The sequence below is a fragment of the Erythrolamprus reginae genome, chromosome 5 (assembly GCF_031021105.1).
Source record: "Erythrolamprus reginae isolate rEryReg1 chromosome 5, rEryReg1.hap1, whole genome shotgun sequence".
In the NCBI taxonomy this organism is placed as follows: Eukaryota; Metazoa; Chordata; class Lepidosauria; order Squamata; family Dipsadidae; genus Erythrolamprus; species Erythrolamprus reginae.
Window position 1 is genome coordinate 105,628,562 of NC_091954.1, and position 14,535 is coordinate 105,643,096.

General features: G+C 40.8%; 1 protein-coding gene across 2 annotated transcripts in view; it reads right to left on the reverse strand.

Moving 5' to 3' along the window:
- Nucleotides 1–1,915: 1,915 nt before the first annotated feature.
- The window catches only part of TBL1XR1 (TBL1X/Y related 1), a 320,769-nt gene continuing 308,149 nt past the window's right edge, over nt 1,916–14,535 (reverse strand). For both annotated transcript variants that reach the window (XM_070753655.1, XM_070753656.1), the window contains exons 12-16: nt 13,352–13,426; nt 12,057–12,184; nt 9,051–9,216; nt 7,316–7,417; nt 1,916–5,164 (exon numbers count right to left, since the gene is read on the reverse strand). In XM_070753655.1, the coding sequence (XP_070609756.1) occupies nt 5,138–5,164; nt 7,316–7,417; nt 9,051–9,216; nt 12,057–12,184; nt 13,352–13,426 (498 nt within the window). In that variant the 3' untranslated portion in view covers nt 1,916–5,137. The remainder of the gene's footprint in view (nt 5,165–7,315; nt 7,418–9,050; nt 9,217–12,056; nt 12,185–13,351; nt 13,427–14,535) is intronic.

Below are 14,535 nucleotides of genomic sequence, written 5' to 3' on the forward strand. Positions count from 1 at the left end.
ACAACAAATCAACAAAGTAATGCTTTCAAAGGTAATATTAAGAACCCCAAACTAGTCTTCCTTCAGAGCTGGTGGCCCCAAAATTTATTAGAACTACAACTGCCCACTTTTTACTGTAACCATTCAGATGGCTGCAAATTGTATGACGTTATTCCCACAATTTGGTAATCTAGGAATTAGGCTGTGAAGGATGCCCTAGTTGTAATCCAATAACCTAGGAAAATGGAGAGAGGTGTTTTGTCATAACCACTTCCTAATAATCATTATCTTATTTGACAGTAGTGGAAGTGGATTTTCACCCATTTTTAACACATCATCTTTGCTGCCCAAAGCATCTTAGCAATTTGTACTAAGTTGTTAACAACTGTTCCCAAATTTTTCCCCACGATTACAATGCCAAGCTACTTTAAAATAATCCAACAAAACTTGAACCACTGTAGATTAATTGGTAAATATTACCTTCAAAACATTTTCCAGCCGTGTCATTTCAAAAATGAACTTTCATTTCATGCAGGCTGTTCAACAGCCATGAAAGCCCATTTCAATCTGTGCTTCAGATTTTTTCTCCATGGCACATAAATCAGCTTTCTTAATCTTGGCAAAATTCAATCTCTAGTCATGGTGATTGGGAATTCAGGGAAATGTAAATCAGTGGGCTTAAGGGCATTGGTTTGAAGCCAGATCTAGACTTTAACTAGTATCAGGATGGAATCAAAGCATGTGAAAGTGATATTATCAAAGCTGCATTGCTCAAGTCCTTTGAATGGAAGTACTCTTATACAGGAGACTGCATTACATCGAGAGGGAACAGACTCCATCGCCTTCACTAATGTTCCCAGTTCACCGAGACTTCTGCTTTTAGAAACTGCATGGGCACACCAGTTAAAAACAATGGTGGGAAAGTGAACGACAAATTCAAAAATAGCCAAGGAACTCTGTGATATTTCTCAACAGTGCCTGCCATATTTCCTACTAGTGTTGAAAATAAAATACAAGGAAGAGAAGCCTTACAGGTAGCTTATATCCTGGAATGGCAGCTTTAAGGATTTTCCATTCTGTTTATTCTGCCTTGGGTGGTTTGAATTGCTCTTTTTATTGTGCTCATCCTCCCCCCTCCCTTCCATACCACATTCTCAAAGTTTTGTCTTACTGAAAAGGAGAAGGAAGTCAGTTCACAATTGGAGCAGCACTGTGGCACATTGATGAAAAGACAGCTGTCAACAGTTGGAAAGTTCCAGGCTTTCAGTTCAATGCCTATTGCACAAACCACCCCAATACAGCTGGCCCTTTTCTCTACCACAATATCTGTATCTTTAAAAAAAAAAAAAGCTGTGCTAATAACTCCTCTCCTCACTTTAACCTCCCCTCCCCAAATGACCCAAACTATGGGATGATAAAGGACAGGGAAGCTGCAGTATGGAGGGAGCGAATATGTACAGCACAAACAGATCTGATGAAAGAAAGAAAAAAAAAACTCCAAATACTATCCTATTTCCTATAGAATACTCTTTTTAACAGCAATGGTTTATAATGGCATATAATGACATCTGGAGGCCATGGGAATGAAGTTACTTTTTCACCAGGTGTGGGACTTGGGAATTTTGGAATGTGGCTTATGGAACTCCAAGAGCAAGACTGAACATCTGGCCCACAAAAAAAATAACAGTCTTCCTTGAATTGTGTTAAAAGCAAAATCATGTAGAAAGGAGGAGGGGAATCAGCCCAGGATTTGGTTGATAACACAGCTGTGATAATGAAGCTTCAATAAAGTCTACATGCTATATCATACTTAAATGGCTAGAATCAAACAAACCAACCAACCAAAAGAACAAGAGCTAAACAGTTGCAAAACCAGAAATATGAACGTTGCTGTGGAATCTTGCAGCTGTGTCAAGAGACTTCAAACGCCATCTCATTTTTATACACTTTTTTTTGAAGGAAGCTGAAACATCAGTTCAAGAGCTTGTATGAAAAACGAACAGACTGTCCATATCAAAATACAAAAGTACTATCAAGAATCACCTCTGACTTTTTTTTTAAAAGATTTAAGTTCAGTGCAATTGACATTTGTGTTTGCTAAAGGAGAAGAAAATGCTGTTTAAATATACTCAAAATAAAAATCCCCAAAAACACATTTGTGTCTATTCCTGGGAGCACAGTTTAAAATTATTGCACAGATTTTTTTTTACATATTTTAAACTTTTAAAAAATTATTTTAATAATGACAGAGGTCAGCCACAGTCCTGGACCTCCAGCGGTAAAAAGCAAGGTTTTTCAAGTGCCAGATACTCAACAGGTTAAGTTTCTTACATACTATAATTTACAGGGAAAATTATTCTTAACCTCCTAAGACTATTCCCAAACCTTATAGACAATACAGAGGTATCATTGTTTAGAACAATTGTCTTCACGGGTGTAAATCTTCTTTTCTTTACTTGCAATCTGGGTGTAACCTTATAATCCCCCATTACGAGTAACTATGATGGTGTATTATAAATCAGCTAATAATGGTTGTGGTTGCCCTACCAAGTAGATAAACTCTACTTACTTCAAGATCTTTTTGGGCTTGTACGCAGAGATGGCAGAAGTCAATGCTGAAAGAATGTACTTCATAAAGAAGGGGCCAGGATGTAGTTCTCAAATTTAGTAAAAGCCGCAATGGAATATAGAAGATTGAGCTAAGTCTTATAAAGAAAATGGGAGTTACTGCAGCAGCAGCGTTTTCTCTCTTGCAACTTAAGCTGGATCTTAGGTCAATGAAGCTTTGGTGTGCATTTCCTTGCCTGATGTTAAAAAGAAAAGAGACACATACTGCAATGCTGTATGGAAACACACACCTCGTAAAAAACGAAACATAAGAATCCTCATTGGAAGGAGGGAAAGGAGAATTCAATATAGTGGCTAATTTACAAATAAAGAGGGAATCTGTTTATATCTTCAAAGGAAGGGGGCCAAGCTTTAGGTTTATATGTTGTGCTGCTTACTGAAAGAAGTAGCAAAAATGGGGAACATTGGAAGTTTAGTATTTCTGCATTGTGTTGCTGTGATGGAAAAGGCGATCTAAAATGTTTAGGCAAAGCAAATGAGTGCAAAGCATTCCTTTTGGTAAAAACCAAGCGAAACCTTAAAGATCATGAACACTTCCTCTTTGTTTAGGAAGTTGGAAGATGCAAGCATCAAATGAGAATGGAACCAATCAGCCTTTACACTGTAATTTCACAAAAGAAAAGAAAAGAAAAAAGAAAGAAGTCCCACTGTTGCTATCGCTTGCGATCGGACGCAAGCAGGGAGTTCATGTGAAAAGGAAAAGCAAGACTTGATATTTAAGAAACACAGACAATCCAAAGTAGTGATCACATTTTCTCCCGAAAAACATTTAGCAGCTTACACTTAATCTAAATTTGAAGGGTGGTGTGGTGAAGAGAAAAGAGACAAGCACACAGAAAACAATAATAATGGGGGAGCAACAGGGAAAATTAGTGCAAGACTATTTTCTAGTATGGAAGCTCAATCACTTGGTAGTTAAAGAAGCATGAAGCAAAGAGTTTTGCCACGGGATGTTTGTCCTTTCCTTTGACTTAAAAAAATAATGCGAGGAGCCATTCACTGGAAACATCACCAGCCCAGTGGACCTTGATGCCTTGCTGCAAATATTGCTCGGTTCTCCTTCAATATATTTTGTGGAGGGGTGAAGGGAGAATTTCCAATGAATCGGTATAGTGAAGGGAGTAAACAACTTGTCTTACTTCAGAAAAAAAATTCACAAAGAGGCTTCAAATATGTTTTTGTACAAAGAAGAAAAAGAAATAAGCGCTGTCCCCAAAGGCTGAAATACTTTCAATTGGGAATTTTGGTCTGCTATGTAAAACTGGGGGAAATTCGTAGAGGTTGTAGCAGAAACATTTGCCCAAACTGAGAATGAGACAATTCCTTACTCTCTCCATTGCTTCAATTTTTACAGGGTGACTCAAATTGATAATGATTTTGAAGAAAAACAAGCTCCAATTCTTCTGTTTTGCTTAAATGTGGAATGTACAGACCACAGGTGTTGGGATTACCTGACCCTACCTCTCATCAAGGTCTATCACCTCCTTCCCCAAAATCTGAACAGCTCACCACTCATACCATCAAGCTCTCCAAGCCAATGATATGATTCCCTAATGTGGGCATCCTCTCGGTCTTCGTTTATGTGTCTTCTTGCATTTTGTACACTCTTTTAAGATTTGGCAGAAATGTCTCTCAAGATAGGGATCGTTGCTTTTTTGGAACGGTCATCACCAATAAAATGACTAAGTGCAGCACCTGAGTTGCCTGTAAACTATTGGATCTGACGAAAAGATAAAGGAATGTTGATCCTCATTTGTCAGGATGGGTTTTGTTTTCTTCCTACCTATCTAAACTGGAAGATCTACATAACACTTACCAGATGTCTATAAAGTTAAGGAAGAATCGAAAGAACCGCTGAAAAGGATTCCCCTCCCTCCAATTCTTAGTGAAAAGATCCACCAAAACCAAGAAAGAATTTCACATCCTGGCTTCAAGCATCAGTAAAATGTAAGAGCACAATGGGAAGAAGCAACGAATCAATCACTTGTTGGCTATGCAAGTTTGTTTCCCTATATATGGAAAAACCAAAATCCTGCTCATTACCTATTGGGGCACTGGGGAGGGATCAGAAAGAAGGGGAAACAAAAGTTTTAAAAAGGGCAAAAAATAAAGAAAAGAGGAGAAAGAAGATAGGGAAAAAGAATAAGCCATATATAAGCTTTCCTCAATCTGATACTCTCAAAGGGCTGCTTGCATAATTCAGTTCTCTTTCTCTCTTGTCCTGGTTTTTGTTTTAAATTTCCTCCCACTTCTAAAAAATTTTTTGGGGGGGGAGAAGGGGGGGCGCTGCAGCAAATTCCAGCACTTGGTGAACAGGCTTCACAAGCTGTGACGTCACTCTGTCATCTTCTTCAGGGTATAATCGTTTGCTTTAAAAAAAATGTACAGTACATGTATTTAATTATTTCAGGTTTGGCTGTAGTGGACTGGCCATGGTTCAGTTGGGACAATAGCAGTACATGGGTCGTGGGGACAGTCATTTTGGCTATGTACACATTCATAGTCGGTCCATGGCTTCCAACTAGTAGCGCTATTTCCGTAGATCTAGTACGCAAACCTGCAAAGAGGTAGGAAGGAAAAAAAGGGGGGGGAGGAGAGTGGAAAGGGGTTTTAGAAAATGTATTTATGCATTAGATTAGAACACCAACAACAAAAGATGGGCATCCTACAATACATAAAAATGTGCAATATTCTTATACTCATTACAGTATGAGGGGTCCTTGGTGCTCTCAGCTTGGTTATGTTTTGACCGGCTCCCAATATCAATAGCAATAGCATTTAGACTTATATACCAGTTCATAGTGCTTTTACAGCCCTCTCTAAGTGGTATACAAAATTAGTGTATTGGCCACAACAATCTGGATCCTCCTTTTATCCTCGGAAGGACGGAAGGCTGAGTCAACCATGGAGAGATTTGAACTGCTGAACTACAGCTAGCAGTTAGCTGAAGTAGCTGCAGTGCTGCACTCTAACCACTGCACCACAACAATCTTAATTTTTTAACTAAATATTCCCTTTATTACGAGCGCCAGTAGCTCTGGCCAATAGTCTCTCTCTCTCTCTCTCTCTCTCTCTCTCACACACACACACACACACACGTACACACACACAAACACAGCAGGCTAATGAAATCTCTAAATGTATCTTTTTTTCTTTTATGTACACTGAGAGCATATGCACCAAGACAAATTCCTTGTGTGTCCAATCACACTTGGCCAATAAAAAATTCTATTCTATTCTATCTATTCTATTCTAAATGGCTGGGGAAAGCAAAGCTCACTCCCTTTCTCCCCGAAATGGCCCCAACACACCGGGAATCTCTTTCTCTCTATCCTCCTTTGTAAAGTAAGTCCTGGAAGGTCTACCCGCTTTTAACACAGGTAAGACATGCACACAGACTCCGAAGGTGCGTCTGACTCTCAGGGCCGCTGATTCCAAGAAAGGATTCTAATTCAGTTCCAGGCAAGATTCAGAAGTTCAGACTGTCAGTGGCTGATTGACAGGGAGATGAATAGTTATCTGCCACTGCTATCCATCTCTGCCCCCTGCCTTTTATCCCAAGAGCTAAGGTGGCGCTTAGCTAGCAGCGGTGGCTCTTCCATCCTGAAGGCCACCCATAGAGTCCCATGGCTCCCCTCTCCTCTGCCTTCTGTGCATCCCTGCATCAGGCACAGGACCCAGTTGTTCCTCATCAGCCACCTCCAGACCTGGGGGCTGTTGACTCTCCAACTAGGCGCTAATAGCACAGGCTCCACCTCTGTCTCTACCTGTGACAGCTCCATTCCCTCTCTTCCCTTGGAGCTCTCAGATGCTGGCTCCGACTCCCACTCTGCCCCATTTGATTCGTCTGTTGGAGGGGCCAGCGGCCAACAGGCCACAACTGATTGTTTACTTGCAGACATTTCATTACCCAAACTAGGTAACATCATCAGTGCTAGTAGGAAGTGTGGTTTGCTCTCAGTTTCTATTGTAGGGTCTTGCCCCGCTAGTGTTGGTGGGGGTAATCCAACCCTCAAGAGTGCACCTTTTCAGTGGCAGGTCTGTAATATCTGTGTAATATCCTCAGCAGTGAATTACATGTATTGCCATATTTATTGTCTTTACAGCACAAGACAAACTTATTTTCATGTCTTTTGCTCTCCCCAAGCTCCAGAGCCTTTCTAAGAGCCTGGGGAAGGCGAATATGGCCTTCCTCACCACCTCCGGAAGATCTCCGAAGGCCAGAAATGTCCCATTTAGAAATTGGGAAATGGGCCATTTCTGGCCTCCAGGGGGAGGGGAAGGCCTGGAAAGGCTCTGAAGCCTGGGGAGAGTGAAAAACAGGCTTCTGGTCCAACCAGAAGTCGACAAACGGGTGGTTTCTGGCCGCCAGAGGACCTCTGGGAGGGTGGGGAAGGCCATTTTTGCCTTGCCCAGGCTCCTAGAAAGGCTGGAGAAAGTGAAAAGTAGGTGTGCTATTGAGTGCCGGAAGCGGGTTCACACACACATGCATTGGGGGGGGGGGCATGAAATTACCTGTGGGTACGTGTGCATGTGACCCCCCCACACACACACATTCCCACTTTTGGCACAGGAACCAAAAAAAGGTTTGCCATCACTGCCCTACACTTTATAAAAATAAAAGCAGGACCTAAGCATACCCAGCATATTTGGATGCTGGCGTCTGATGAAAGGAATTAAGTGTAAGATCTCATTTTGTTTTACTTACTGAACCATCTGAAGCACTCGCTCCAACTTTGTCTCCTGCTGCATTCCAGCAAACCTCAAAGATGCCTCCTGTCCCCCGATAACTATGCACCAGAGCACCCGTCTAGAAAAACAATAACACCAAGAGGTTGGGATAGAACACAATAACATTAAAGTGATAAAAGTATTGTAAGCCTCAACTGATCATCTTTCCTGCTAGGGCATGAATGAACATATGTATCAGGAGAGATTGAATTATGTACAGCCTGGAGGGCAGTGATGATTAAAACCTTTAGATATATTAAGTGAGATCCAGCAACTTCGGACAGCTTCTGGAGAACTGGTAGCAAATATTTTGAGTAGTTCAGAGAACCAGTAGAAAACATTTTGAGTAGTTCAGAGAACCAGCAAATACCACCTCTGGCTGGCTCCAGAGTGGAGTGGGAATGGAGATTTTGCAAAATCCTTCCTCAGTCAGGAAAGGGGATTTTGCAGTATCCTTCCCCTGCCATATCCACCAAGTCACACCCAGGGAAAAGTTTTGAATTTCACCTCTGATGAAGAGTGTAGATACTGCTTACGGAAGTATTTTCAATATTAAGTAAAAATCAAGAACACGGGGGAATCAACATAGGAGGGAAGTTAGAACATAACGTAAGAAGAGCCATGCTGAATCAGGACAAAGCCCATCGAGTCCAGCATTCTGTGTCACACAGTGGCCCACCAATTGTCCGTGGGGATCTTGAGCAGAAAGAGAAGGCAAGACCCTCCCTTTCCCCTGACCCCCAACTCAAGGTACTCAAGGGAATCCTGCCTGCCTCAACCAACATAGAGGCGGCACTTGGACACAAGTTTCAATAACAACTTGGCATCCATGAATCTGTCTAATCCTGCCTTGAAGCTATCAAGGCTGACAGCAGTCACGACTTCTTCTGGAAGTGAATTCCTTAAGTTCAAAAATAATGTTAGAAAGTATTACTCCATAGAAAGAATAGTGGAACCAACTGTGGATGTAATGGTACAACTAAGCTTTAACGTGCTTAGGATAAACACATTTCTATCATCTAACAAAAAATAAAATTTTCTCATTAAGTTTTCTTCTGTTGTCAGTTTTCTGTTTCTGTGTCTTCAAAGCAATATGCAAATGATTCATGGCACAGCTGTTCTTTCTATAGCAGGTATTAGTAAAATACAGTGCTCGATAAACCAGTAAGGTGTTCTCAAATTTTGTTCCAAAGCAGGAAAAGTTCTTGTTGTATTCGTCAACAGCCATTTAAAAGAAGTCAAGCCTTTTCTTGGGTCCATTCATGTTACTTAGGAATAGAAAGAACACTTAAACTTATACACCATTCCATGGTGCTTCACAGCACTCTCTGAGCAGTTTAAAACCTCAGTTGTAAACTTTTGCTACTTTAGAACTGAATAAATGGCAGAGAAAGTACAAAATATTTCTCATGTTATTTACAGGTGGCTTTGGTTTTTCTAGTGGGTGGTGAGAAGAGATGAAAATTACAGGAATAAAGTTTAAATGTTCAGAATATGAGAAAAAGGCAGGGACAGTCTCTTTGTTGCCTAATCTGTAAAATAAGCTGCACTGCCTCAAATCAGAGATACAACAAATTGCTTTTCTTTAATGGTCAGGAATGTCATCCTTCTGTCTTTCCACTGAAGCTGTCCTTTCGATTAAGATCATTAGAAACCTTTATTAGGTCATAAAAAATAAGTTGATAAAGTTACTAGTGCTCCAGGAGACATACCTGTGTATTCCAGATGTGTACACATTTGTCGAAAGAACCACTGGCCAGATATCTACCATCAGGACTGAAAGCTACACTGTACACAGGTTCTTGATGTTTCGTCAAGGTGTGAATGCAAATCCCTCGGTCTACGTCCCATAACCTGACTGTAGAATCAAAGGATGCACTACCAGAGGCAAGAGAAGAACAATAATTATTAAATTTTACTGTAAATTATATATTTATTCATAAAATCCCAGCGACCGATTAGGTCCCACAGAGTGGGCCTTCTCCGGGTCCCGTCAACTAAACAATGCCGGTTGGCGGGCCCCAGGGGAAGAGCCTTCTCTCTGGCGGCCCCGACTCTCTGGAACCAGCTCCCCCCAGAGATTAGAACTGCCCCTACCCTCCTTGCCTTTCGTAAACTCCTCAAAACCCACCTTTATCGTCAGGCATGGGGGAATTGAGACATCTCCCCCGGGCCTATACAATTTATGTATGGTATGTTTGTATGTATGTCTGCTTAATAATGGGTTTTTTAAAATATTTTAAATTGTAAATTATTAGATTTGTTATGAATTGTTTTATTGTGTTGTGAGCCGCCCCGAGTCTACAGAGAGGGGTGGCATACAAATCTAATAAATAAATAAATAGATAGATAGATAGATAGATAGATAGATAGATAGATAGATAAATAAATAAAATGTATCTCCCACTAAAATTGTCTGTAGAGATTCTCAGTTATTGAGCTGATCCAAAGGTGCTTTTTCAGGAGGCAACTGGAGTTGCTTGTTTTTTCTTTGAAGATTATTATTATTTATTATTATTTATTGGATTTGTATGCCGCCCCTCTCCGCAGACTCGGGGCGGCTAACAACAATGATGAAAAACAACATGTAACAATCCAATTTAATAAAACAACTAAAAACCCTTACTATAAAAACCAAATAAACACACAAACATACCATACATAACTTGTAATGGCCTAGGGGAAGGAATATCCTAACTCCCCCTTGCCTGGCGACAAAGGTGGGTCTTGAGTAATTTGCGAAAGACAAGAAGGGTGGGGGCCGTTCTAATCTCTGGGGGGAGTTGATTCCAGAGGGCCGGGGCCGCCACAGAGAAGGCTCTTCCCCTGGGGCCCACCAAACAACATTGTTTGGTCGACGGGACCCAGAGAAGGCCAACTCTGTGGGACCTTATCGGCCGCTGGGATTCGTGCGGTAGAAGATCTTTGACTTCTTATCCAAAAAGCTTCTTCAGCGCTGACAGGCTAGTGCAGTGATGGCGAACCTATGGCATGGGTGCCACAGGTTGCACGTGGCGCCATATCTTCTGGCACGCAAGCTATTACTGTAGCTCAGCTCCAGTGTGAATGTACGTGCCAGCCAGCTGATTTTCGGCTCTCTCGGAGACTCCGGGAGGGGATATTTGGCTTCCGGAGAGTCTCCGGGGAGGATGGGAAAGCATTTTTGCCCTCCCCCGGCTCGAGAGAAGCTTCTGGAGCCTGGGGAGGGCAAAAAATGAGCCTACAGGGCCCACCAGAGTTGGGGAAATGGGCTGTTTCGGGAGGACAAGGGAGGCCATTTTCACCCTCCCCAGGCATTGAATTAAGAGTGTGGGCACTTGCACATGCGCGATAGCTTTCGGCACCTGAGGGGAAAAAGGTTTCCCATCACTGGGCTAGTGGATATCCTTCCATTACCCACTATCCTGTCAGAGCTGAAGAAGTTTCTTGGAAGTGAAATATCTTGAAAGCAAAAAAGTCCAGTTGTCTCCTGAAAAAGCACTCTTGGGACTCCCACTACTATCGTAAAAAGACTCTTGACTTCCAATTGCCTAAGATGTCTGAGGTAGAATTTGTTCCCAATAAAAAAAGTGCCAGTTTTTTATAGATATCGAACATGATTCGGTCACAATTCAAAGTGTTGGTCATGACCTTTAGAGCCCTACATGGCATGGGAACAGATTATCTCCGGAACCTCCTGCTACTGCATGAATCCCAGCGACCGATAAGGTCCCACATAGTTGGCCTTCTCCAGGTCCCATCGACTAAACAATGTCATTTGGTGGGAAGAGCCTTCTCTGTGGTGGCCCCGGCCCTCTGGAACCAACTCCCCCCGGAGATCAGAACTGCCCCCACCCTCCCTGTCTTTCGTAAACTACTTAAGACTCATTTATGCCACCAGGCATGGGGGAGTTGAGATATTCCTTCCCCCTAGGCCATTACAAGTTATGCATGGTATGTCTGTGTGTATGTTTGGTTTTATTATAAGGGTTTTTAGTTGTTTTATTAATTGGATTTCTACATGCTGTTTTTATCATTGTTGTTAGCCTCCCCGAGTCTGCGGAGAGGGGCGGCATACAAATCCAACAAATAAATAAATAAATAAATAAATAAATAAATAAATAAATGATTCAAGAATGAATTTAACTAGTCTTCAGGGAAAGCAAAGGTTATATAAACCAAATTGGACTGCTTTCAATCAGTGGTCACTATGTAAAACTGGCTGCGGAGAGGGGCGGCATACAAATCTGATTAATAAATAAAATAAAATAAATAAACTTCTGAGATATGGAAAAATGTGAAATACTGTTCACAAGTGGGATGGATGTTCTGTCCATCTTGAATGAGAAAATCAATTATATCGGATCATTTTTATTAAGCAGCCACAATTTAGGTGACATTGAGCAAGCAAAAGTGAACTTAGCTGTTAAAGAAGTCATCCATGAAGTGTGTGAGGAAAATTACTTTGTGTTGTAACTTAAGTAGAAGATTGCTATGGCTGGCTACATGATGATTGAGTATTTGCAGAGGTGTGTGTCAGATAATGTAATAATCAATAATAATAATAATAATAATAATAATAATAATAATAATAATAATAATAATAATCAATAATAATGTACATTCAAGAGGCAGCATAGTGTGTAGTCTCCATTTTCAATCTCAATGGAACAGTTTCTAAACTAGCTCAGAAAACTATTTGCTTCGTATTTTTTTCTCCTACACTGGGGCAACCTTACCTTGCTAACATTAGATTGGCATTTGGATTATTTGTTCCTGGCCCTGTAGGGCTCCATTTGATAGTATAAATTTCTTTGTTGTGGGCCTGCAGATCATGTACACAGCTGTCTTGTTTCATACTCCAGATCTAATAGAAAAGTGAAGAAGAAAAAACAGCAATCAAGCTTTATTTAATACCGTGTTTCCCTGAAAATAAGACAATGCCTTATATTAATTTTTGCTCCAAAAGTTGTGCTGCATTTTATTTTCGGGGGGTGCCTTATATTTCTCAAATAAGACATATTCACAGGCAGAAAAGCTGATACCCCCAAAGAAAGTGTACCGTACGGTACACTGATTACGGTACGGTACCTGTCAGTATGGCACCCACACACACAAATGACAGCACTTATATGGTACAACAGTATACTCCTGCTATTGCAGCTTCCGACCACAAGAGGAACTACAGTCTACGCGCTGTAGTGGAGACTGTAATGGCGGTGAGACAGCAGCAGACTATGTCTGCTGCACTGGACGGTACAAAACGATGGAAGGGGCCAGCAGGGGACGCCACATTATTACGGTACCGCTATGAACAGCTTTGAATGGTACCGTATGTTTTTCCACCGTACTGTATGTAAACTTGACTACGCCTTATTCTCGGGGGGTGCTTTATATTAGCAAATTCTGCAAAACCTCTGACATGCCTTACTTTCGGGGTACGTCTTATTTTCGGAGAAACAGGGTATAAGGTAAAATAAATCCTTGTAAATCTTGCAGGGTTTTAAAGCAAAACACAATTTTAAAAAGGTCTATTTTAATGTGTTTTTTTAAAGACAGAAACTTGTTTTTATACCTCAGGTATGAGATAGCAATACTCAAGAATGTAGTTATATATTTTTTTAAAACACAGGCTTTTATCTGGATTCACTTTATCCAAATATCAACTTATGGTAGCTTTATGCTAAACTACAATGAAGGCCTTTTTTGTGACTATTTATAAGAGCACATACAATTTCTACCATAGAGGAAAGGACACAGACAAGCAGCCGTGACCGGGGAACCAGTTAGGTGGGGGGGCGTGGCAAGCCGGCCATCACTACCGGTTAGGCAAACGGGGCCAAATTTCTGCTACCAGCTCGTGTCGACCGGTCTGAATTGGACACACCACAGATAGCAGCTAGGACTTCCACAGTGCAGTCAAGGAGATACAGACATAAGGATTGAAACAGTGAGCATAGATGGGGGACGGATATTTCCCCAATGATTTCGCAAAAGGAGTCAAAAATTACCACGTGCAGCAATGCACTTTTACCTTTAGAGTCATGTCATCGGAACAAGAAGCCAGAAGATTACCAGTGGGATCCCATTTGATTGCATTTACTTCATTCTGAAAATAAGCAGCAAGAGAGAGATTGGCATCTCGGTTTTCTTGATAAGAGACACATCAGATTAAAAGGAGGGGGCGGAGAATGATTTCTCTGCTCAAGAAAAAAAACAGGAAAGGGACAATGTAGAAAATATGGTGAACGTGATTGGCTAGAAGTAATCCGGGGGCAAAAGACATAATTAGGAGAACTGACTGAGTTTGTATGTTGGAACTTTACAGCAGGTTTTAAGGGGCCAGTATCACAAAACATACTTATTAAAAAGTAATTTAGAGAAAAGTCTTCTCTGTTCCTACTTTTGGAATACAGTGTCCCCTTGATTTTCACGGGGGATGCGTTCCGAGACCACTCGAGAAAGTCGAATTTCCACGAAGTAGAGATGCGGAAGTAAATACACCATTTTTGGCTATGGACAGTATCACAAGCCATCCCTTAAGACTTTAAACCCCTAAATTACCATTTCCCATTCCCTTAACAACCATTTACTCAGCATTATTACTGGTACTCACCATTGAATAAGACATTTAGTGATCCTGATATTTATAAACATAATTATTTATTAACAATAATTATTTTTTTTGTTATTTATTTGCAAAAATTATTAGTTTGGCGATGACATATGGCATCATCGGACGGGAAAAACTGTGGTATAGAAAAAAACCCGCGAAGTATTTTTTAATTAATGTTTTTTGAAAAACCGTGGTATAGGCTATTCGCGAAGTTTGAACCCGTGAAAATCGAGGGAACACTGTATCTTATTTGCAGTGAGATTGATCTCCCACTCTTGCTCTGCCGGATGACTTGGGACCCAATGGAGGAGCTTCCCACTGGAAATGGTTAATTAAAACCCGATCCTAATCTCTCTTTCCCCCACTCCCCTCCCCCCGATACTAGTCCCTCCTTTACCATCTTATTTTTATTTGTTTGTTTGTTTTTTAAAAAAAGAAAATTTATTTATTTACAAACACATATGACAAACAAAAACATTTCAAAACAGTGGATGTTACATGACAGGTCTGTGTTACGTTTCTCATGATACTTATTTGTACTTATTCATTATTATAGAGCTAATATTTACAAATCATTTAGTTTCTATACCTTGTTCTTTCAA